At 40.5% G+C, this 23,821-nt stretch overlaps 2 protein-coding genes across 2 annotated transcripts in view; one reads left to right on the plus strand and one right to left on the minus strand.

Annotated features, from left to right (window-relative positions):
* Nucleotides 1-23,821, minus strand: part of dhcr7 (7-dehydrocholesterol reductase) — a 155,538-nt gene that overhangs the window by 62,251 nt on the left and 69,466 nt on the right. The gene's annotated exons all lie outside the window — the stretch shown is intronic.
* Nucleotides 468-22,365, plus strand: LOC111848107 (guanine nucleotide-binding protein G(o) subunit alpha-like). The gene is made up of 8 exons (XM_023819863.2): nucleotides 468-1,112; nucleotides 1,298-1,340; nucleotides 7,705-7,846; nucleotides 12,608-12,768; nucleotides 13,446-13,574; nucleotides 15,569-15,698; nucleotides 19,769-19,922; nucleotides 20,367-22,365. Exons 1-8 carry the CDS (start codon nucleotides 995-997, stop codon nucleotides 20,552-20,554), a joined length of 1,065 nt encoding a protein of 354 aa, XP_023675631.1. The 5' UTR covers nucleotides 468-994; the 3' UTR covers nucleotides 20,555-22,365.

The raw sequence follows: 23,821 nt of genomic DNA on the forward strand, positions 1-23,821 counted from the left end.
CGTTAGGCCTAAGGTATTTTATGTGTGTCCGCTACATATTCTAACCCACAAAGTTCCATCCTTTATCCATAACTGTTTATTCAGTACAGTTTCGCAGTGAGCCTATTTCAGGAAGAACAGTGAATTATCACGAATAACAGTGAAATATGGTTAGAATCAAATCTGTCCCTTCAGAGGATACACCGTACAGTAATGTCCCAGTTAGGATTAAGATGGTGCAATAGTATACATTCGGGGAATTCATGGGTACTGATATCTACATTTACTTATTTACTTAACTGATATTTTAATTTAGGTGATTTTACTTCTATCTCGATTTATCTTTACAGTTATGCTTTTTGTTCCGAAGATATATTTTATACATTGTTTTAGTGTCAGCATCCATGAATCTCAAATGTCACAGCACACTCTGACCATTAGACGAGCGATAGTCCACACCCAGTCCACTGAGATCATTTCTTTGGGTTGCATTTCGTCCTGTGGACCAAACTCCCTATCGGCTCTATTTTCACAAAAATCTCCATGCTATTACAAAACGTTATTTTATAGCGCCGTTAAGTACCTGCAACATTATAGATCACGAAGGTCTTGGGAATAATTCTTTATTTTCTGCGTTTAACTTTACAATCTGGACGCTCCTCTGCTGCGCTTCTGACGTCGCTGAGCTTGAAGCTCGGCTCTCCCTCCTTCCCGTTATTGTCAGCGAGCCGAGCGATGCGACTGCTCGCCGCTGTCATCGCCGCCCAGTAGACCCCCTAGTCCGTGTGCACCCACCAGAACACCACCCAAGGCACAAACTGAAAGACAGATAGACACGAAGACAGGTCCTGCTTGTCTCGTCGACGCGGGTTTTAATGTTTTAGCTAGTCTAGAAGTGTCGTCCAGAGTGTGGAGGGGGGGAAGGCAGCAAACCTGGGAAGCGACCGACAGGGAGAAAGGATACTGAAGGGTGTATTAGGTTTTTGCGAAACGGAAGCCGTAAAATCGTCTAACCATGGGATGTACACTGAGCGCTGAAGAAAGGGAGGCTTTGGATAGGAGCAAAGCGATCGAGAAGAACCTGAAGGAGGATGGTATCACGGCTGCAAAAGACGTGAAATTACTCCTGCTTGGTAAGACTGTTTTCCCGATAGAGAGGACTTCCATTTCGCCTCGGTTTCTCTCCCATGGTGGTGGATGAACAGTACAGATTGGCCTCTCCACTCTGGACTCCTGCATACCCGTATAATGATGCTTACTTTTCCTTAGTACGGCATCAGGGACATTCTTTATACTTAATGTGTTTTTATTTCAACAGGCGCAGGGGAGTCTGGAAAAAGCACCATAGTAAAGCAGATGAAGTAAGTGATAAGGCTGAAGCGTTTTTGTGCTTATGGGATGAGGATACATTCTATCATTTTCAGTCTCCAGTCCTAGTTTGCTTGGTGAACGCTCAGGTCAGCCATATTCTACGGGAAAGATTCCCCCGCCGGTGATGCGTCCACGTTGCCGCGGGTTGTCAAGCCGGCCGAAAAGCAGAATGTTGGCAAATATTTCAGGTAGTAGGGATAATTATTTCAGATATCCCCGACTGTGATGAATGCAAGGTAAAAGATGCAGTTCTGTATTTCTGGAGAGCTGGTGTGTGCATGCGGGATTGCAGTGAGAGCCATTATAATTCACCACTCAATTAATCCCAATTTCACGCTTTATCCCTTTCATCTGCTACACTTCCCCCTTAATGTTTGATCCCGCGATCTTCATAGAGTTTCATTTTTAAAAAGATTCGCTTGTAATATGCATTTAACGCAAAAAGTAATTAGAATTTTATCCCATACAAAAACGTAGCAGATGCCATTATTTTATGTCAGCAGTTCAGTTGGAAGCCTCCTACGGCCAAGTAGTGATTAAATGTTGTCGATATGTATATAAACGTAGACTACCTTGCCCAAGATTTGACATAGGCATTGGTCAAATGTCTTTTTATGATTCGGCCATTTTTATTTTTATGATGCAAGTTCAGTGCACCCTCATACACATCTCCTACGCCTTGAATCTGCACTTAGCTTGCCGCGCCCAGATTGTCGCCAATCACCCTGATTTGATGCAGGATAAAATACGAGTTAGATTTTGCATAAGACGGATTACCTTTACCAGAAACCCACTTTTCAAAAGAGCTGCAGAAATTCTTACCAATCTGCTTTTGTTTCTTGGAAACTGACGATATTAACACGACAGTGAAGGGTCAAAGGTCTGAATTTTTATATAAATTTCTATTGTGACATTGGTGACTTTGGTCTTAATGCTTAACAACTGCCCTGCTTCTTGGTGCCAACTGTTGTCTTTTGTGATCCAATAATCTAAATTGTGAGGTTCAGTCAAGCGAGTAATTTGACTGTCCCGTTGATATCAGCGGTCGTTTCAGGAGGTTGCTGTGGTGGACAGCGCTTGTCAGCTGAATCGTATCGTTTCGGAAATATTCGCGTCTCTCCGTTTTCCGGTTAAACGTTGTATTTTCAGAACTCTGAAGAACGCAAGCCTAAATCTTATGTCGAAATTCATTAACTTGGAGGCAGGAGATACTGTTCTGGAAAATGACATCCACTCGTATTCTGAAAGTTTACGGTTACAGTTAAATAAAGGCCTGTTGTAACCTATATCATTTAACCTGGACTGCTTAATACAATCTGTATAAATGTGCAAAAGGTACTTTTTTTCACATGTGCATCGAAGTTTGCTATAAAGTAATTTCTGAATTTGCCATACTCTTCCTTCAGCTGTTAGGATCTATAAATGGATTTTAACATAAAATTAAAATGTTTTCCAGCAGCAATAAAAACTCAGCACTAAATATACTGTAAAATATGGGCATCAGACATGGCGGCTTTAAACTGTAAACAACCCTTCAGTCATTTCTCTAAATGGAATTATTTTTGTAGGCTGATACACAATCATCATATTTAAGGCTGCTAGGATGTCAAGCAGGTAGTAAGAATGTTAATTCCACCTATTATGGTGGTAATAAATAGAGGCTTATGATTTAATCTCCCAGAATTGGGACCACAATGAGAGATTTTCAGCACACGCTATTTATTTAGAAGACACTCTTTCCTAAGAAACTTTGGGCCTGGAAAATATTGGGTTAAGGGCTTTGTTCAAGGGCCCATTAGTGATATTATTATTCATATGAACCCACAACCTTCTGGACACAGGCGAAGATCCTAAAACTACTGAGCTACACATCACACCTAAGCAGAATTGCATAACTTACTACTTGCCTATATAAAATAGTAAAACAGCAAAAATAAATAAAAAAAATGCAGCTGAGGTTAATTGTGTAGTCAGTTTTAGGACTCTCAGTTCCCTCTAATTATGTGGTGGAGAGGCTGTTCCTCTGCTGTCCAATATCCATCTTTTCAGGATTTAGGGGTCACAGTATGCACATGCATGTGAAGCGGGTACATACGGGGACTTGCTAAAGCTGACTCCATTGCTAGGTTCGGTATACTGAATCTCAGAATAGTATTGTAGGATTGAGTTTGTCTTTACTTGGACTCCTTGCCAGAAGGACATGTGGTCCATTCTTTCATGAAGCATACAGCTGCCAGAATCACACACATAAAGAAAGGAATCAGGGAGAAATGAGGGGGCAGAATCTGTGCTGAGATTCCTCAGTGATGTTAACTGCTAATATGTGGATAACTCATCTCTATGACAACTGCGAGTAAGTTTCGCATTGAGGGGACTGTGTCTGGCTCCTCCCTGTCAATACTCTAACATGTTTTCGATGTAAGCGGTCATGCACATGGGGAAAAGGCAAAAAGATCAATCAATATACCTGAAGGGGATGACAGTTTTGGTTGAATATCAATTACTGTTACTGGAACAGATTCTTTAAAATCCACACAAGCCTAGATTTTACCTATGGTTATGGACGCACTGGTTAACATGTGTATACACATGTAAACACTGTCTATGAACATTTCATTCTTGGTTATACACAAACATGCTCTTTCTCTTTATAATGCCCCTCTGTGTATAAGCGTATGTAAGCCATCTGCGGTCACTGCATGACTCTGAGTCTCAGTATAGCTGCATTTGCACATACATTACAAAAGACATCGAAGAGTTAGTGTACTTATACATATGATTCTGCAGTTATTGACTCGTTACGAAATCACAGCCTTATCCTTCCCTGCAGGCCATCTTTGTGTGTGCTGCAGTGCTTCATCAGTGCAGATGCAAAAGAACCACCAAGATCAGCATCAGTTGGCTAGTATACCTACATGTTACTCTCCCCTATTGTCCCCATTGCAAGGTTAATGGTAATGAACTCTTGTGTAAGTGGCAAAGTAAAGTAAATCCTGTAACCATCAAGTAAAACATTTTAGTAGTTATTTTAGTAAAAATCCACTTCATAATATCAATTTCGTCAGTGTTTCACTAAAACTGTCAGGCCTTAGGGTGTCAGTCAATCAGATCTAAAAAAAAATTGTACAGGAAAAACAGGAGTTGCTGAGATGTGCCACTCTTTGACTGGCCTCCTTCTACCTGGCTTAATATTTCTTTGAAAGCCAGGGGTGCCAGGTTTGGCCTGAGCTGTGTATTGGAGGTCCCACAGCATGGCCTTAAGAGCTTTGCCTGAGAACATTAACACAGTATTGTTTTTAATCAAACCACAGGCCAATGCAGCACAAAGCTTAAGCATGTTGGCCTGTAGTCAAAAACAGCACAATTTGATTTAGGTCACATTGTGCAGTGAAGAGTTTACTTGATTTTGACTAGTTCACTGACTCAGCTGCTGATAGATTAAAAAAACAAAATAGCTTGATATGGTTATTTGAGTTTTTTTTGTCTGATATGGGTTTGGCAGTATAAAACAGGAGATTCTGAAGGTCCATTGGGACTTCATGTGCTCTGGTTTGGTGATGACTTGTGCCGTGACCCCTGAGTCATGCTGCTTTTAAATGGATCCATTTACCCAACTGGGTTTCTCGCCCCTTGATCTAGTGCAGATGAAAGGGTTACAGTAAACACTCAAAACAAGTCCTGCCTGCCCAACCAGGGTCAAAGGGCAGAGCAGGCACACAGGGGTCAATTATTATAAAAATCCCCTCAACAATAAGGATCAGTGGTGTTTAGGATAATTAAAAAGGCTGTCAACGACATTAATCACATATTAAAAAAGTGTTGCTATGCCATGCAAAAAAGGTTTTAGTCTGTATTTTCAGTATGTTTTATCCTCTGAGCTATCTTTCAATTTTTAAAAACCAAATAGCAATGATTCCCAGTCTTTCCACGCCATCAGCTTCTCCATGAGATGATAACTAAGTGTTCTGATTTTAGCTGTGAATTCTGGGATTCTGTTCAATGGCACGCCTGAAGCTATTGCATTGCTTACAACCGGGAAGGAATGCTATAGATCCTTATTAAAAATCTTTGCTCATTTTATTTTCCCATTGGAGTATCAAAATTAATGCATGTAGTTATAATAACGCATTATGACTTAATGCATTTACATCTGACAGCCCTTGTAATTAATGACAGAAAAACCTTTATATAGCCATGTGTCTGAGATAAATGACATCCAAATCACGTACTACAGCAAAACTTTAATTCCTATACTACATCCCTGGCATACTAACACTGTGCAGACTGACACAATGACGTAACAGTCATCCATCCATCCATCCATCTTCCCAGTGCATATTCTGGTCAGGCACAACAGTACTGGCAGTTTTAGAAACTCCAATTAGTCTAACGGCATGCATTCAGAGGAAATAGGACCAACCAGAGGAATCTTGTGGTATGGGATACATATACACCCCCATCCCTTAATTAAACTGCTGGTCGTTCATTTTAGTTCAGCATTTAACATGTTTAAACATGTGAAGGAGTATGTATGCATTTAGTAGAGGGATCACAAGCAAATATCTACAGCAATCAAACAGAATCACTAGAATAAAACACAGGCAGGTACTTAAATACACAGGAGACTAGATTAGAAACAGGTGTGGGCTATAACCAATTAACCAAACACTGGGAAAGGTGAAGGTAGTGACAATGAACCAATACACTTGGGTTTAGGAGCTACACAGGAAATGCAGAAATAAGCACAACACTAGAATGAGCAGGGATAACTAAGAACAAAGCTGCAAAACAAAGACCTATCCTAAAATACAAGGACGTTACAATAAGGGGGGAAAAAAACTCAAAATGTACAACATTTTTTATGATGGTAGGGAAACATGGTTCTCAGCTGCATGCTTAGCCCATTTAGCCACATGGTGGCCCAGAGAGCAGGGGAACACACTAGGAACAGAACAAAAAAAGCTAAACCTAATGAAAAACTGGGAATAGGACAGGATGGCTAGCGACCCCTGCTGGCCAAACAGGGAAACAACAGACAGAACAAGACAAGATGGGGACTGGCCCTGAAAATACATTAATAACAAACATTATACAATTATATGATTATAGTGTTTGTTATTATTGTATAATGTTTGTTATTAATGTATATTAAAGCTGCTAAGGTATGTTAGGATGTCAAAGTATATTTACATGTTGCTTATGAAATTTCTCCAAATGCATTATGAATGCGTTATGAAGGTGCATTTAATGTAAAGCATTACCAAATATTTAAGGAGAGAAATTGTAACTTACCTCATTGTTTTTTTCTACGCAAAAAATGTTAATATTACTACGCTGCAGTAGAATTTCTGTACAGATTTTGTGCTTGTGCTGATGATACTCTTCACTCAGTTTTATTTGCTTGGTGTCTGCAATAATCTGTCAGTTGTTTTAGGATATAAATTCATCCATCTATTTTATTCAGTATGGGATCACAGCTTAGTACACAATGAATGGAATATCAGTCCACTGTAGGTCACGCATACAGACACATTCACTGGGCAATATCCATCTATCTTCCAATCACTTATATAGTGAAGGATTTCAGAAACCTGTCCAAACAGCACTGGACACAAGGCATTCCAGCTGAGGGCATACACACATGCCCTCACTTACGGACTGTGAGTAAATTTGAATTGCCAGGTTGTATGCTTTTGGACTATAAGAGGAAATCCATACAATAAAGGGAGAACATATGAACTCCACAGACACAGCAAGGATGGGATTCAAATTCCTGCCGTGCCACTCACCAAACGGCCCTTTTGGATACCTGGCTATTGACCCCTGTTTTATAGAGTGTTTCGACTCAGTCATAGTGTACACTGCCCTGCACATCCCACCTGTCCACTTCATCACCACAAGCTTCATGTGAGCCAGCAAACTTCTACAAGGTTGGCGATTTGATTACCCATTCACGCCTGCAGTTTCAGCCTGCAATCCAGATAATCTTCCCTTTTTAGGTGTTTATGTGTTATTCACATACAACCACAGACAATACTGTCCTTCACATATTTGTAATCTGTATTTATCCTTACCTGCAAAAGGTTACAAACAGTACAATGTCACACCACAAATATCTCTTGGAATACATATTGTAATCATAATAAGAAGCCTGTCATTCAGGCTGTGCAACTACAAGAACAGTTGAAGATTTGTGGTTGTTGATGGTCTCACTGGTACTTACAGTTTGTCCTTTCTTGCAGCTGTGGTTTATATGGCAGCAACAGTGAATATGTCATGTGACTCCTAGTATTTATGGTTATTTCACATGTGCGGTGTATATTTGCATTAACGTGTGTGCGTGTATCTGGGCAGGATTATTCACGAAGATGGCTTCTCCGGTGACGATGTGAAGCAGTACAAGCCTGTTGTCTACAGCAACACCATTCAGTCACTAGCAGCCATCGTCCGTGCCATGGACACACTGGGCCTGGAGTATGGAGACAAGGAGAGAAGGGTGGGTTTATGCATAATGAGATATATTACATGGGCCGAATATAACTGTATTAGCCATAAATTAAAGGATGTTCTATATGCAGATGTGTTGCCACTCAAACAGGGTAAAGCAGGTGTACATACAGGGTATATACAGCTGTTTCTCTCATTTCTCAATTTATTGGTGTGCATCTTTGAACATATATACAGTGGTTCCTCGGTTCTCAAACTTAATCCGTTCCGGACTCCGGATCGAATCCTAAAAAGTTCGAGTTCTGATCGAATTTTTCCCATAAAAAATAATGGAAAACCAATTAATTGGTTCCCGGCCCCCCATTACACCTAAATATGTTTTTGTTTTTTGTTTTTTTTTAGCATTTAAACAGGAAATGAACAGGATAAAACAAGAAGAGCATTTTTTTCTTAATGGCTTCCAAAACGATAAAGATCTTATCCCAACATTACCCCTGTCCTGCCCCGATTGTCCACTCCTTCCGTGTGCCACGCCCTTTCGTTAACCTCGTGTGGGATCCCCATGTGATCAGCTGTTTCTGGTTGTTGTCATTAGTCCTCTGTATTAATTAAGTCCGTGTTTCAGTTTGTTTCCCCAGTCCGGTCATTGGGTGTGTTCGACTTGCTTACAGCGCTGGCTTAAAGCAAAGCATTCTGATCCTGACGCAATGCATTACGGTTAGATGCATTGCGACCTCTCACCCGGCTGCATAAACTGGAACTGCTTCCGTGACGACACACCTTTGCCCTTATTGGCTGAAGAGTTTAGTTACACGCATGACGTTTGTATCCCAGGCAGTTCCGATCTGCTATTTCTCCCGAATATCACGTAAAGCAGTGAGAAGTGGTTTTCAGTTAATTTACCTGGTAAAATAAAGTTTAAATAAATGACATAAATGCTCTAATAGTACATGTAAGTTAGTGGTTTATTTATTGTTAGTTACTGTAATGTTGCCTTCTTTATTTGGCTAATCGTCCAGTCTGTGAAGAAGGCATTCAAGTAAGAATTGCATTGTAGTATGACTAATTTCCTGGTGCGTACAATTTATAATAGGTCAGCGTTCACGGTTCGACTTCTGATACTCAGATCGAGTTCTAGGTCAAACTGGTTTGTTCGACTTTCAAGAAATTTGAGTTCTAGTGAGTTCGAGAACCGAGGTACCACTGTATATATTTTTGCAAGCTGCAGCCTGGTTCTTCTCTGTTTCTCATTAATGAAGGGCTTCTTCCTTGCTTTATGGGTCTTCAGTTCTGCTTCTATGAGCCTGATATGAACTGTCCTGCACTTAATGTTTCCCATTCCTTTTGAAGGTCACTTGATGTCAACCTAGGATTCATGAGAAACTGTCGGATAAGTAAACAGTCATCTCTGGCATTAGAAAGTCACTTTTGCCCTTTACCTGGCTGTATTCTGGTCATTCCCAGTGTCTCCTGTTTCACCTTATTCCTGTGTATTTCTGTCTTGGAAATTTTGAACCTGGAAGCAACCTGCTGCTCAGCATAGTCTTCTGCCAACAGAACCAGGATTAAACCAGGATTTAAAATGCAGACTTGTTTAAAAATGTAGATTGGTCTCTTAATTTTTCCCACGGCTGCATACTGTATATATACACACATATACATTCACACACAGGCTTGCCTAACAGACAACAGTCAACACAAGAACAATTTGGTGTACAACAAAATGTGCAAAAACTGAGCGTTATCATTGAAAACACAGAACAGGCTTCACATGTAAGCAGTAAATCTGTTACTGCACGTGTGTGTGTAAGAGCATACCTGTGTTTGTCTCGACACACATTTGTGAGTGCACAGCTTACTAGATTTTATTTGTATGCATACCAGCTGGTCATATGAAGTCGCCATGGTAACCTGGTGTATATATCTGAGCCTTGGATTATCAGAGGTCACTGATGTGTTGGAAGGATTATACTGGGTTGTCAAGGTGATGTTGTTTTGACCCTCACACGGACTGCAAATAGATACACAGACACATGCAAATGCATGGACTGACACAGTAACACGCACATTGACATGGGAACACACAGGTCACCACAGCAGCCTACTAAAGTGAAGTCCATTTTATAAGGATGCAGGCGAACATATTGACATCAGAGAGTTTATGAAGGGGTCTCTCACACATAATAATCCATGCACATAAGTATTAATGCAGTGTTCACACATTCGGGCAATGTGGGGTGTAACATCACTGTCATGTTGACAGCATTTCGGGTCTGTATTTGTTCTGGAAGATTATAGTGATGTTTATTGAATGTTTTGCCTTAGTTTGCCTTCCTTTCGCATAACAGAATCCACTGTGGCTATAATGGAACATTAGTCCCTGCTCCAAGCAAAGAACAACAGAACAAATAAGGAATAAAATCAATGGAGGGATAAAAACAAAGACTAAACTTCAAACTTCAACTTCAAAACAAGGGATACTTAAAGGAAGATGATATGAGTGTTGGGTAAAGGGAAGGGCCGCACCCGGATTCTGCATCAGTTATCAGGGTCTGGGTGCATGCTCTGAGCCGAAAGACGAACCAGAACCATGTTTTGCATCTGTGCAGAACAGCTATTTTCAGAGACACACTTTTCTCTGACAACTTCTTGACAATTATGTTCTTTGTAGGACAGTAGTTAATGGTGTAGATATTTCTGTCACCAGTGACAAGAACGCTTCAACTAGAATCAAATTTTTTTTCCCCTAGAAAAAAATCTTGTCCTTTGGAGATATTTTTTTTTCTATTATAAGCTAACAGTGTCAGGAATTCACCTATTTCTTTTTTTCAGTGGAGGCATCCCAGTGTAATGAAGTCAGGGGCCCAAACGAGTGTATGAGCTGGAAGGGTAGTGATCCTTGTGTGAGGGCGATAGACTTCTGATTAATGTTTTTTTCCACAGCTCTAAGGGGTAACTCTAGATCAGTGTTTCCCAGTCTGTTAGGGAGCAATAATGTGGACCGTCTGGCAGGGAGCTCCGAGGGAGCAAAAACGTCGACCAACTGTGGGTCCCTGAGCACCGGATTGGGAAACATTGATCTAGGGTACTCCGTAAAGTTATACTGACATAGAAAAATTATATGTTTGGTTCAGGGTTGATTTCTGGTTTTGCTTTCCTTTAAATTATGGGTTTGTCTCATGTCTCTGTTCTTTTGTGTTTTATTTGAGGAATTGCGCACTAAACTGAGAGAGCCATTGTTAAGGTAACTGCACATTGAACTGAGCTACAGACATAGTTGTAGTTAGTTGCCTTATATAAAGCATATGCTGTTGGTGTTTTGGTGGAGAGCCAAAGTTAGGGGTCACCCCACTCTGCACATTTCTGACTAACGTTATAGCAAGTGTATTTAAGAAGTGTATTTAAGGTTAGCTGTCATAGATATATGCTGTGCTTTGTTAAGTTAGAGAGCAAAGTGTGCAATTTTAGGTGGTACCGGGGGTCGCCTGCCCGTCTCGTCCTTATTGGTGCTAAATAAATCGCAGCCTATATGGTGTTACAGACCGTTTACAAGGTGACGTGAATGTTTGTGCAGGTTCCCTTTTGGTCCCCTTTTCCTGTAGGCACCACCATCATCTCTAGCCCCAGGCCTTTGCTTGGTTCCTTCTGTAGGCCTGAGATACCATGATTATGGCTGTTCTGTCAGTGTTTTACTTACATGGTTATTCGAACACCAACATGCTTTTGCATGCACTATTTTATGTAGAGTGGCTCCTTAAATAAAAGTGGCATCATGATTAAGGTTTGAAATGAAGGTTTTTTTGGACACGGTGTTGAAAAGCTTCCCTGTCCTGACGAATGGAAGACACCTGCAGTGATGCGGTGATCAGCTGAGAGCTTGTAACAGGTGTGCCTGCATAACAGTCCTGCTGTCATCTGCGTATTCGCTGTTATATGTCCTGCACCTTCTCTGTTGGCTCTATTGGACTTAGACCGCATTTGTCATTGCTTGGTCTATAAGTTGGATTTACCGTCTCATACCATTCAAGACACCTTTTAGCAAGAAAAAAAAACACATACAATATATACTAGTAATATGTAGGAACACATACTAAGTAAAGAAAGAAATCCATCCATTTTATGAAACCACTGAATCCCAACTGGGGTCGCAGGGGGGACCGGAGCCTATCCTGAGAACAATGGGAGCAGGCGGAAACCAACCCTGGGCAGTCGCCAACATAATGCAGGGCTAAAGAAAGAAAGAAAATCTAAATTTACTTCTACACGTATAGAGTCTTTTTGCTTAAATGCTTTATGTATCTCAGGTTTTTTGGTTGTTGTTCTTTAAGTCCAGATTTACTTCGGTTTTACGTAAATCGAGAGCTGAATGTATATCATATTATGTATAATGGAGGGAGATTCCAGAGGGATGGAGAGAGTAACAGAGTGAGAGCTACAGAGCGAGTGTGATGGGATATGGAGCCATAGAGATGCAAAGTGATCGCCACTGGAGTAACGTAGAGTGAGTAGATTAGTGTGTACTGTTTATGGACTAGTTAAGGTTAAGTCAGTGCATCTTATATATAGACTGTTAGGAGTACAAATTTGAATGTAGAAATAAACAAATGGCAAAGCTGATGTAATCAAAAATGCAAGTAAATTATCACACACTTCTGTCTGTGCTGACAGCTGTATTCCGTGCAGAGATTTAGCAAAAAGACGACTTCAAGTGTGTAATCAGGTGGCTGACTATGTTAAATCAGTATTAGGAATTGAGCGTGGACATACTCGCTCCCAGAATGCACTTGACACAACCCTTCCTTCTCTGCAGGCAGATGCAAAGATGGTGTGTGATGTGGTCAGTCGCATGGAGGATACCGAGCCCTACTCCCCAGAACTGTTGGCTGCAATGTTACGTCTTTGGGCTGATTCGGGAATACAGGAGTGCTTCAACCGTGCCCGTGAATACCAGCTCAATGACTCTGCCCAGTAGTGAGTACAACTTCTACTTCTGGATTGGAAAGGTTCTACAAGGTCAGGGTCAACTGCCATCCCAATTAGAGGAGTAGAGCATCACTCACCAATGGGCACTTACACACTCCTAGGTAAAGAGTGATCCTGGTAGAATGGGCCAGTCAGAAATTTTAAATCTTGATGGGCCATGATGGACAAGAGGAACTGGTGTCTAATTGTTAAAGGCAGCTGAGTGGCAGGATAAGCATCTATGAGACATTAGCATTTCTTGAATAGTGTAGTGCAACGCAGCAGATATTTCCTGAGTGAAAAACAGATGATAGTACAATGTTGAATGATCTTGTCATAAGAGGTAGGAAATTCTAAATAATAATTCCAGTGATCTAAAGATTTATAAAAGGTGCTAAAAACGATGGAATGGGGTGAGGTTGAGACAACAGGTGGCCTAGCTAGCCTGCAGTGACACTTTCATATTATTTGGAAATATAATATATATATATATGTTTGCCATTTTCTGAAATGCATCTATTGTGTCATGGAGTAATATATGAGGTGTAGTATCTGCTGGATTCGTGTGACCTAAAATAGGATATTTTACAACTATACCCAGATTTTACTTTATAAAATTTAATTATCTAGCAACCCAATTCAAACAAAGTTACCTATGTTCTCCTTCTGTGTTGTTCTTTCTGTAGCTACCTTGACAGCCTGGACCGAGTAGGAGCTGCAGATTATCAACCCACAGAGCAGGACATCCTCAGAACCCGAGTCAAGACCACTGGAATCGTAGAAACACATTTTACTTTTAAGAACCTGCACTTCAGGTGAGTTATAATACACTTATTATGGGTAGGATGGTACTTTTATTAAACCATATTCCTCTTTGTTGCGCACGCAGCCTGAGATTCCCAGTCCCACTCAGCCTCCCCTACCTGAGATTCCCAATCCCACTCAGCCTCCCCTACCTGAGATTCCCAATCCCACTCAGCCTCCCCTACCTGAGATTCCCAATCCCACTCAGCCTCCCCTACCTGAGATTCCCAATCCCACTCAGCCTCCCCTTCCTGAGATTCCCAATCCCACTCAGCCTTCCCTTCCTGAGATTCCCAATCCCACTCAGCCTCCCCTACCTGAGATTCCCAATCCCACTCAGCCTCCCCTACCTGAGATTCCCAATCCCACTCAGCCCCCCCTACCTGAGATTCCCAATCCCACTCAGCCTCCCCTACCTGAGATTCCCAATCCCACTTAGCCTCCCCTACCTGAGATTCCCATTCCCCCTCAGCCTCCCCTACCTGAGATTCCCAGTCCCACTTAGCCTCCCCTACCTGAGATTCCCAATCCCACTCAGCCTCCCCTACCTGAGATTCCCAATCCCACTCAGCCTCCCCTACCTGAGATTCCCAATCCCACTCAGCTTATTGTTATACCATTGCATACTATTTAGCCACATGTATGATTCTTAGTGGTTCATTATGAACCAATACAAAATTTTTCTGAATTCTGTATCGGTGTTTTTGTTGGGGCATTTTCAAGAGTGGAACATAAGAACTTTTGCTACTAGCCAGCTGGGTTCAATAACATGTAATTTATATGCTAACCAGAAGACCAGTGTTCAGTGTGCTCGCCCTTCATCTAAATTACACACCTCAGGCAAGTAGACAAGCTTCTTTTCTAGCCATGGGCATGTGTGAACATACAGATCCACACAAAGATGTCATGTGACCCATTATGTTTTTGATTGGTGATACAATTACTTCTCTTCATGACTGGTAGTGGCATGAATCCTTTAAATTGCTACAGTTGTACTGATATTGCTACAGATATCATAGTAGTTCTCTGTAAATCACACCTTCCATCCTTAAACAGATCACATTCTTACCAACAGAGGGCAGTGTTGTCTCATTGAGGATGTGTGTTTTTGTCTTGCAAATGGCACCACATAGATACGTATAGTCCTGGACATAGAAGACTATGTGTAGAAGATATGTAGTATATATGTACTTTCCCTTTGTGCAACATAAGATGACTATTTTCCTTTTATTACTGATTCAAGAACACAAGGCTACAAATGGATTGAGATCGTGGAGCACTTTAGATATGAACAAATAAAACATTTCTTTCCATAAGCAGGTAGTTGGGGTTTGAAGTAATGATATTAAATGTCATTCAATCTCATTATGTAACCACTGTCACTGTGAAGTCAGAGTCATTATGCATCCTGTGTCACTGTGGAGTCAGTGTCATTATGTACCCAGTGTCATTATCCATCCTCTATCTCTGTGGAGTCAGTGTCATTATCCATCCTCTGTCACTGTGGAGACAGTGTCATTATGTACCCAGTGTCATTATCCATCCTCTATCTCTGTGGAGTCAGTGTCATTATCCATCCTCTGTCACTGTGGAGACAGTGTCATTATCCATCCTCTGTCACTGTGTACTCTGTGTCATTATACATTCACTGTCACTATGTATCCAGTGTCATTATGCATCCTCCGTTACTGTGTACCCAGTGTCATTATACATCCTCTGTCATTATGTATCCAGTGTCATTATGCATCATCAGTCACAGTGTACCCAGTGTCATTATACATCCTCTATCATTACGTATCCAGTGTCATTATGCATCATCTGTCATTACGTATCCAGTGTCATTATGCATCCTCTGTCATTACGTATCCAGTGTCATTATGCATCCTCTGTCGCAGTGTACCCAATGTCATTATGTTATTTCTGTCACCGTATATCATCATGTATATCATCATTACATGTGCACTCTATACCTTTGTCAATTTTCTGCTGTGGTGCCTGTTCCCAGGTTGTTTGATGTTGGAGGTCAGAGGTCAGAGAGGAAGAAGTGGATCCATTGCTTTGAAGACGTGACCGCCATTATATTCTGTGTGGCTCTCAGTGGGTACGACCAGGTGTTACATGAAGATGAGACGACAGTGAGTTATGCTTTATAAGCCATTACGCACCCACACACAAAAACACAGCAACTACCAGCTACACAATACACACAAACAGCATGTAATGCAAACACATATTTGATTATAAATACACACACATGACTGGTCCATAACATAAATATGGTGTATAACCCACCAAATATGATGAATGTCGAAAGTCCATCCATCCAAAATCATTGAAATTTAAAAACTTTCTTCTCATGTTAGATGAAACTTTTGTTCCATTTGCTAACATTAAAACATTACACCAGATTATATTTTTCTTTATGTTCAATGTAACCAGCAACATTTAACTGAAAGCCAAAAGCCAGCACTTTGAGAACATTCATTTAAAATACTAAACTAAACCTACTCTCTTTTATTGTGGGCCTTCGTCTCTGTAAGCAGGTATCCAGTAAAATGTTTTTGCAGTATCATTTAATCTTCACCTTATCTACTGTTGTCCCATTCCGAGATCTAAAAAATGTATGTGAGTGTTTTCCTGTGGTGAGTTAGTGTAGTCGAATGATATAATTTTCTCTTTGTGTATAAACGAGCTGTATGATACCTGATTGGGCAGGTTCTGTTTAACTGTTCTACGCTCTTCCTGCATGCTCCCTCAAGCCAATCAGTTTATTTCCTGTCTCACTCATCATTGGCTAAGCTTTATCATTGATTACCAAATACTAAAACACCACCCCTTCTCCAGAGGCCCCTCCCACCACACCGACACACAGGTATGAAATTGATCAGTGGAATGAAAACAGCCAAAACAGCTGGAACTCAACCTTGCTTTTTGCCATCACATGTTATCATGTGTGTTGTGTGTGTGCATCCATCTCACTACCCTCTCTGCCTTCAGAACTGAACATACTGCATCCGTGAAGCTGTTTGACAATGTCTGTAACAACAGATGGTTCAGAGAGGTTTCCAACAACCTCTTCCTGAACAAGGATGTCTTGGAAGAGACGACAAAGAAAATACCACTTTCTGTTTATTTCCCAGAGGAGATTCTTTACAGTTTGTGTGTATGCAGGTAATCTGTTAGACCATCACTGGCACTCAGACAATAATGAGCCAGTCATAATTCATAAAATGTATGAATCCCTGTTTTCCTTTTTTTCCATCCTGATCCTCTTACCCCCAGGTTCAAACACATTTTTGGAAGCTGTAGGGCACACTACGTTACAGCATTAGCACAAGGACAAATCTACCAGAAACAAAGTGCACTCTCAAAGAACCTGTGCCACTTGCACTTGCAGTGCCCAGATTCTCTCTGATACAGCAATGAACATTGTCTTTGCCTCCAATCTGATCCACTGTGGCCTGTAAGGAGCAAAGCCACCTCCAGAGGGCGCCTTCTTTCGTAACAATGTCATTGATGCCGTAATTCCTCCTTTTCCCTCACATTGTACCTAGAGGCCCCTCCTGATTCTCCTGCCAGCAGTACAAAGATACTTACTGACATGTTTATACATAGCCAGGTGCTTTATATGCCAAAAAAACTGAAAAACATGAATTTGATGCCAAAGATCTTGTCTTTTCTGTGTTTGGGGACACTGGAAGACATAGGAAAACACTTCCAGTCAGGATCCACAATGAGACTCTGGGTGTATTTGGCATGTTCTAATAATGCCGCTGGTGTACGGTCTTTGCCCCGTTGCTCTATATCCGCATTCAGACGCAGCCCCCTTGGGACTGACATAGCTACCTGTGTCTGATTTCACTAAAAGTTCAAGAATGATCAAATAATCTAAAAAAAAAAAAATCTATTGTTGATACTAAAAGTTTTGACAGATAAACTTTAAATAAGTGTCCTTTTTTAACATCTGAAGTTTGAACACCTGGAGACAGTCTGGCTACAGAGCTTTGCTTCTGAAACATACTGGGTCTTCTGCTGTCAGACCTAACTGTGCTCCATCTCGAGTCTAAATGCACAGTATTTTATCCATATCCATGTCTGTCTCATAGCAGAGCATTGTCTTTCCTCAATCAAAATGAATAGAATTTTTTTTTAAGCTAATGCCTACACCTATAATGTATTTATATCTTAATTATATAATATAGTACATTTGTCATGAATCATAAACAGGCTCTACACAATTAAACTTTTAATATATTGACTGATAATTAAAAAGTATATTATTTACTAGAAAGATTTCATAATGCCTTTTTTTCTCTCATTCCAAAACATGTTTTACCACCTTTGTGCTAAAGCATATCAGAAGATGGATGCCACAGCAACATACTGTTTATTATGGCTGTATGATGATCCCCAAAGGTGCAGCGACAGGACAGGCAAGGCAGGGGGCCCTGAACTGAGAGGGGCCCCCCAAGGGCCGCCAATTACATAGTACATCATAACGACAAATCTCCTTTATTTCTGTATTGTGTTTTTTGCAGAAGTGTTTGTTTATGATGTTTTTAAAATTCTGATGTTCATTTTTAATTCAGAATTCACGCCAAAATAATGCTAATAAATTTTACCATGTAAGGGGAGGGTGAGCTAGAGTGGCCTGTAGTTTTTTGGCCTTGGGCCCCCAGAATCGCTAGAATCGCCTCTGATGGTCCAAGGTGCCGGCTTTTGGCTAATTGGCAGATAGCGCTTGTCATGCTGTCTGCTTGAGGGCTGTAACAGGGTAACAGATGATAAACACTATCGTTACGCTTCCACAGTCCATCCCGTCTCTCCCCTTCTGCTCTTGCTGCCAGTGTCAGGATTCTTCATCTAGGTGTCTCACTACTGTAGAACAATTAGGAGAACCAAATAAGGCTTGTTCAATCAGATATCAGTTTTTCTTCTACCTTATTCTTCCACAGCATGATAGCAAAAGGAAACATTATATCAGTAAATAGCAGGGTGGTGCCGCTCAGATTATTACCCACTGGGCCACTATGGTGATGTATTTATGATATTTGATATTTAACAAATGTAGTATGACAAAGCTGTGGGTGAAGAGGTGCATTATGGGGTACAAGGTATGAGTATATGTTATATTAAATAAAATCAATTGCAGAAGTAAAATTACCAAATACAAAAAAAGCTGCTTTTTCTCAAGGACTGAGTGTCATGGTCCACTCTGCTCTGTTGGTGTAGCTTTTCCCCTAAACCTGCTCCCATTATGAGTTTCAGGGTCAGACTGTCCTGTTGTATCTCGCCTCTGTAATTTTTCATGGATACTAATGTGTTTATTAGGATTAAATAAATAAAGTGCCTGTTTCTGTGCATTTCTTGATTTTATGAATTTTTCTATTGTTATGATTTTAAGACCTATTGTGTGTTTTATTATTAACAAATAATTTAAATAGATGTTTTTTTTCTGCCAGAATGAGGACTTAAGGGATACTGTTCTGGTTCTAACTTGAGGTGATCCTGTTCTGACCGGTGGGAAAAAAAAGTTACTGTTTTCGACTGGTTGTGTCTCTCACTCTTGTTCCTCTCAGGAGTCCTTCATTGACCCCCACCTTGAGGGTGTGTCTGGTTTTGGGGATTGAGAGATAGGGTGTGTGTTTTAGTCCCTGCCTCACACCCACCTTTCTGCATAGTCAGGCAGTAGTTCCACTGTCAATGGTGTGGATCATTTTATTGTTTTGCAGGGGTGAGCTTCTGATGCAGACAAGGACCTTCCTGTGTTTGCTGGAGATAAGAGCACACACATACCTCTCCATTCTGTGTGTGTGTGTGGGTGTAACTCCTGTTTCAAATGAAAAGGAAGCACATTTCTTCATAGACCCCGCAGTCACCGTCAGCACATGTTCCATGTCTGGTTACATGGTTCTGCTGGTGTAGCTTTTATCCTATAGTGCTTCCTGACTTTTGACCTCATGAACTTCAGAAACACTGGCTCTGAGAACGGTGTAGTTATCAGAAGCAGTAGGCAGGGTCTGACTAACAGCTCCTCATTGAATCAATGATTTCATACCTCATTGGACCAAAGCTAACCTCTCCCTCTTTCTCTCTTATTTCTTATTTCCCTGTGCTTCCTCTCTTTTTCCCCTTTTTCATTTCTCCTATCCTTTCTCCCTTCTCCTTCTCTATCTGCTTCTTTCTTTCTCCTTTCATTTTACAGAACCGAATGCATGAGTCCCTCATGCTCTTCGATTCCATCTGTAACAACAAATTCTTCATTGACACTTCCATCATTCTCTTCCTCAACAAGAAAGACCTGTTTGCAGAAAAGATTAAAAAGTCGGCCCTCAGCATCTGTTTCCCTGAATACACAGGTAAGAATCTGACTGAACCTTTTAACTTTGGTTGAATTCTAAAGCAAGACCCACAATATGCATTACTGACCTCATCTCTCTGCATCTCTAAAGCCTACTCTTGGTCCTTCATGCTACACTTTCTATATCACTAAAGTTCCTTCTTAAAGCCAAATACGTAGAAGCCTACTAGGTTACATACATGTGATAGAAACATTGTTCATGAAATGCTACAAACTCATTGACCTCCTCCAATTCTTGGTCTCCTTCATGGTGTTGGGGCTTGGAGGTTTCGGTTCAGTTATAGGTCTGGTCTGCACAGTTCAAACATCATCTTAAAGTAAACAGTAATGTGAGACTGAAGCCAGAAAAAAAAAGCATTCAAATTTACATCAGCATGATTTTTTGTTTTTCATGTCTCTCTAACTTCTTTTTCCCATTCCTTTAACCCCATGCCCTGTCTAGGCCCCAACACTTATGAGGATGCAGCTGCCTATATTCAGACACAGTTTGAGAGCAAGAACCGTTCACCCAATAAGGAGATCTACTGCCACATGACATGTGCAACAGATACAGGGAATATCCAGGTGGTGTTCGATGCCGTCACTGACATCATCATCGCCAACAATCTGCGAGGCTGCGGCCTCTATTGAGTCAGCAGACTCTGTCACCTGATTATTTTAGTAAAAATTATTATTGAAATGCAAGTTGGTAAACAACTATAATCATACTTTTTAAAAAGGCACATATAAATAAACGTATATATATATGACTGAACCTGTTATATATATAATAAAATATACAGAAGAATGTTTCAGTTTTCCACAAAGAGATGCCAAAAGAACTGAGTCAATATGTAAATCCAGACATTACAGTTTTAGGACAAATTTAGGACAAATGTATGTATTATTTGTCTGTCTGTCTTGCTGACTGTCTGTTGTCTTCTACTTTGTTACACATCTTTTTATTACTGTTTATGTAATAATGTGTATAATATTGCTATGAATATAAATCAGAAGTGTAAACTGGGAACATTTTGTCAGAAAATGCTTTGTATTGGATGAGTAACAGATTAGTACAATAGTAATACACACAATAACATTTGAAAAATACCCAGTGGCTTTCAGAGTGATGCAAGACACATCGCAGGCATGACTTTATAGAAGCCTGATTTGCTGTGTTAAGATGCTTGGTGAAAAGGATAACTTATTATTTTTTTATGTCTCTTTTTAAGATAAGGACTGTCACCATGTCATCTTGATCTGTTTATAATGTGTGGATCAATAAGTGCAGTCCTGACAAAGAGCTCAGTCTTTGCTCTTGGTGCTGTCAGTTGGTTTCCCACACAATGCTCATCAGCAAAGTAAATTTGTGTAATGTGTCATATTAGTGCCAAGAAAAAAGCAGACCTGGGAATAGAACCTGAAGCACCAGGATACTGTCTCAGGAACCTGTTAATCTTGTCACTAAGGAAACACTTGTTTATTTTTTCATTGTAGGAAATGCATGAATTAATATGTTTTGAGGCCCCCACCCTTACAGTCATACTGCCGTTCTCATTCGTCTGCTGTCTTCTGTCTGCCCTAAGGCAGATCCCACCATTATTCCTCACAGACGACACAATCTTTTGCCTACAAAATATATGCTTGAATGAAAATACATGGGGAAATTAGACAAAATACGCAAGGAAAGTGCATGAACCAAAAACATGATGATCATGGTGGGAGACCACTGACCGCCAGCTATTCTGGCTGGCCAGAAAATGACAGATTGGGGAATTTGGTTTTCAAAGCTTTGGTAGAACACCATAGATACAGTCTTACTAGTTTAAAAAAAGAAGAATGATAATTATTACATGTATTGTGATTTGTAACTAAAGATTTTTTTTCTCTCCCTTGTCTGTGAGTTTTTGAGGTTTCTCGCAGTCACTCTGCACATCTCACTGACTTGCCAATGTTGATGTTAACCGTGCTGATTCTTTTGCCTGTTACACTATCTTTGGGAAATGAAAAAAAGCATGTGGTGATGTGGTGATGCTGTGCATTTGTTCTGCTCTGGGACCTTCCAGACTGCACAACAGAAGACATTTGCACTCACTGGATAAAGGGAGACGCGCCCTTCTTCCCTGAGACCTTCGCATTCCTGTACAGCTGTTTCCACTTTTTCGTTCTCTTTTCATTATTCCCAGTGAATATTTTTGTGCTCCTTCCCTTCACTTTTATATGAAAGGCTGTTTTTTGTGTGGGATGTTTGTCTTGAAAAACAGGGCAAACATAGTGTTTAAATTAAAAATCCAGTTTTCATTACAACTTGAGGGAATGTGACTCATGATTGATATCGCTTCAGGTTTTCCATGTTGAAATTTGACCTGCATACGGACGTGATGTAAGGGCACTGTAAAGGAAATTACAAAGCTACAAAATATTAGAATTAGAGCAAATAATATTAAAATGATCTGTGTCTGGTTACGATCCTGGGAGTGTTTTGTTCAGTCGGTAATCTGTGAACCAGACACATTTAATGAAGGTTTTGTGAATGACTGATATTTCTGTGTGTGAGTGGCGAAGCTTCCTGTGAAAAATTAAGTTATGTGAAAGATGAGCTTCTGTGAGTGATTAAACTTCGGATGTGAATGACAGAAGTATCCCTTAGTGAGGAAGCTCTCTTTGAAAGATGGGACCTTCTCTTAAGTGTATGAATGGGCCCCTACAGTATACTTTTTTCCTTACATACATATATAGCTAATCATGCACATCCAGGGTTCGAGGCATTACTAAGTAACTGAAGAAAAAAGTGATAGAGCTCATGCTCACAGAAGCCAATAATAATCAATACTGTAATGAAATTTATAATTGTAGCTTTGCTTATGCCTACTCTGCATACACCTTGTCATGCACAAATGCAGCTACACGCATAATTCTTAAGACATTTTTGTGGTCAATGACTGTTGAGACACAAAACTGAACAAGAATACATTAATATCTCCTTTTATGATAACTGTATTGACAAAATTATTATCTTTGTGCATTTTCTATTGCGTTCCAGTTTTATAATGCTTTAAAATCTACCAGGACATTAAAATGGGATATCAGGACAACACCTGTTTTTCTTTCCTTAATTCATTTCCTTTTTGTAAACTGTAAGGACAGGAGAGCAACGTTCTGTGCTGTGCTGTCTTCATCATCTATGCTTCACTCACTAAAAAAAGCAGGAAATATAGCAAACAGGAGATACCAATGAATACCCATGTGTGTGGAGTTTGCATGATCTCCCTGTGTCGTCATGAGGTTTCCTCTAGTTTCTCCAGTTTCCCCCCACAATCCAAGAACGTGCTGAGGTTACCAAATTGCCCATAGGTGTACATGTGTAAGTCAATGGTGTGTGAATGTGCCCTGCGATGGATTGGTGCCCCATCCTGGGTTGTTCCCTGCCTTGTACCCATAGCCCCCTGGATAGGCTCTGGATCACCCGCAACCCTGAACAAGACAAGCAGTAACACAAAATGGTTGGTTGGATGGTTGGATTGATGGATGGAAATATTAGGTTAAAAAAAAAAGAATGCACATATAGACTAACTACATACATCTTGTGGTGTTTGTTGACTGTCCTGCTGGGTAGCACAGGTGTGACTGAGATCTGGGATTACGGCTGTGTCAGTACAACTTCACTGGGGTCACATGACTTGCTTTCACTAAACAGGTGTGTTTCCAGAGGCCGCAAATCAACACTAACAACAGCCAAACAGAAAGGATCCTTGACAAACTATTTAGATAATCCATCAATTTATGAAGCACCAATTTATAAGTGCAACCATACACAAGGCTGTCAGATATGGTGCTTGAGTTGCTCTGTGGGAGCGATCACTGCATTTTTTTCTTAAGATTTATGTTTTTCACAATAATAGCCAGAGGGAAAGAAAA

This window comes from Paramormyrops kingsleyae, chromosome 11 (assembly GCF_048594095.1).
Source record: "Paramormyrops kingsleyae isolate MSU_618 chromosome 11, PKINGS_0.4, whole genome shotgun sequence".
NCBI classification, from domain to species: domain Eukaryota; kingdom Metazoa; phylum Chordata; class Actinopteri; order Osteoglossiformes; family Mormyridae; genus Paramormyrops; species Paramormyrops kingsleyae.

Excerpts from the sequence above, each read along its gene's own strand:
- LOC111848107 (XM_023819863.2), top strand. The coding sequence starts at position 995 with ATGGGATGTACACTGAGCGCTGAAGAAAGGGAGGCTTTGGATAGGAGC. Across the intron at positions 7,847-12,607 it reads ATGGAGACAAGGAGAGAAGG|GCAGATGCAAAGATGGTGTG; the intron begins GTGGGTTTATGC and ends CCTTCTCTGCAG. Across the intron at positions 19,923-20,366 it reads CTGTTTCCCTGAATACACAG|GCCCCAACACTTATGAGGAT; the intron begins GTAAGAATCTGA and ends TGCCCTGTCTAG.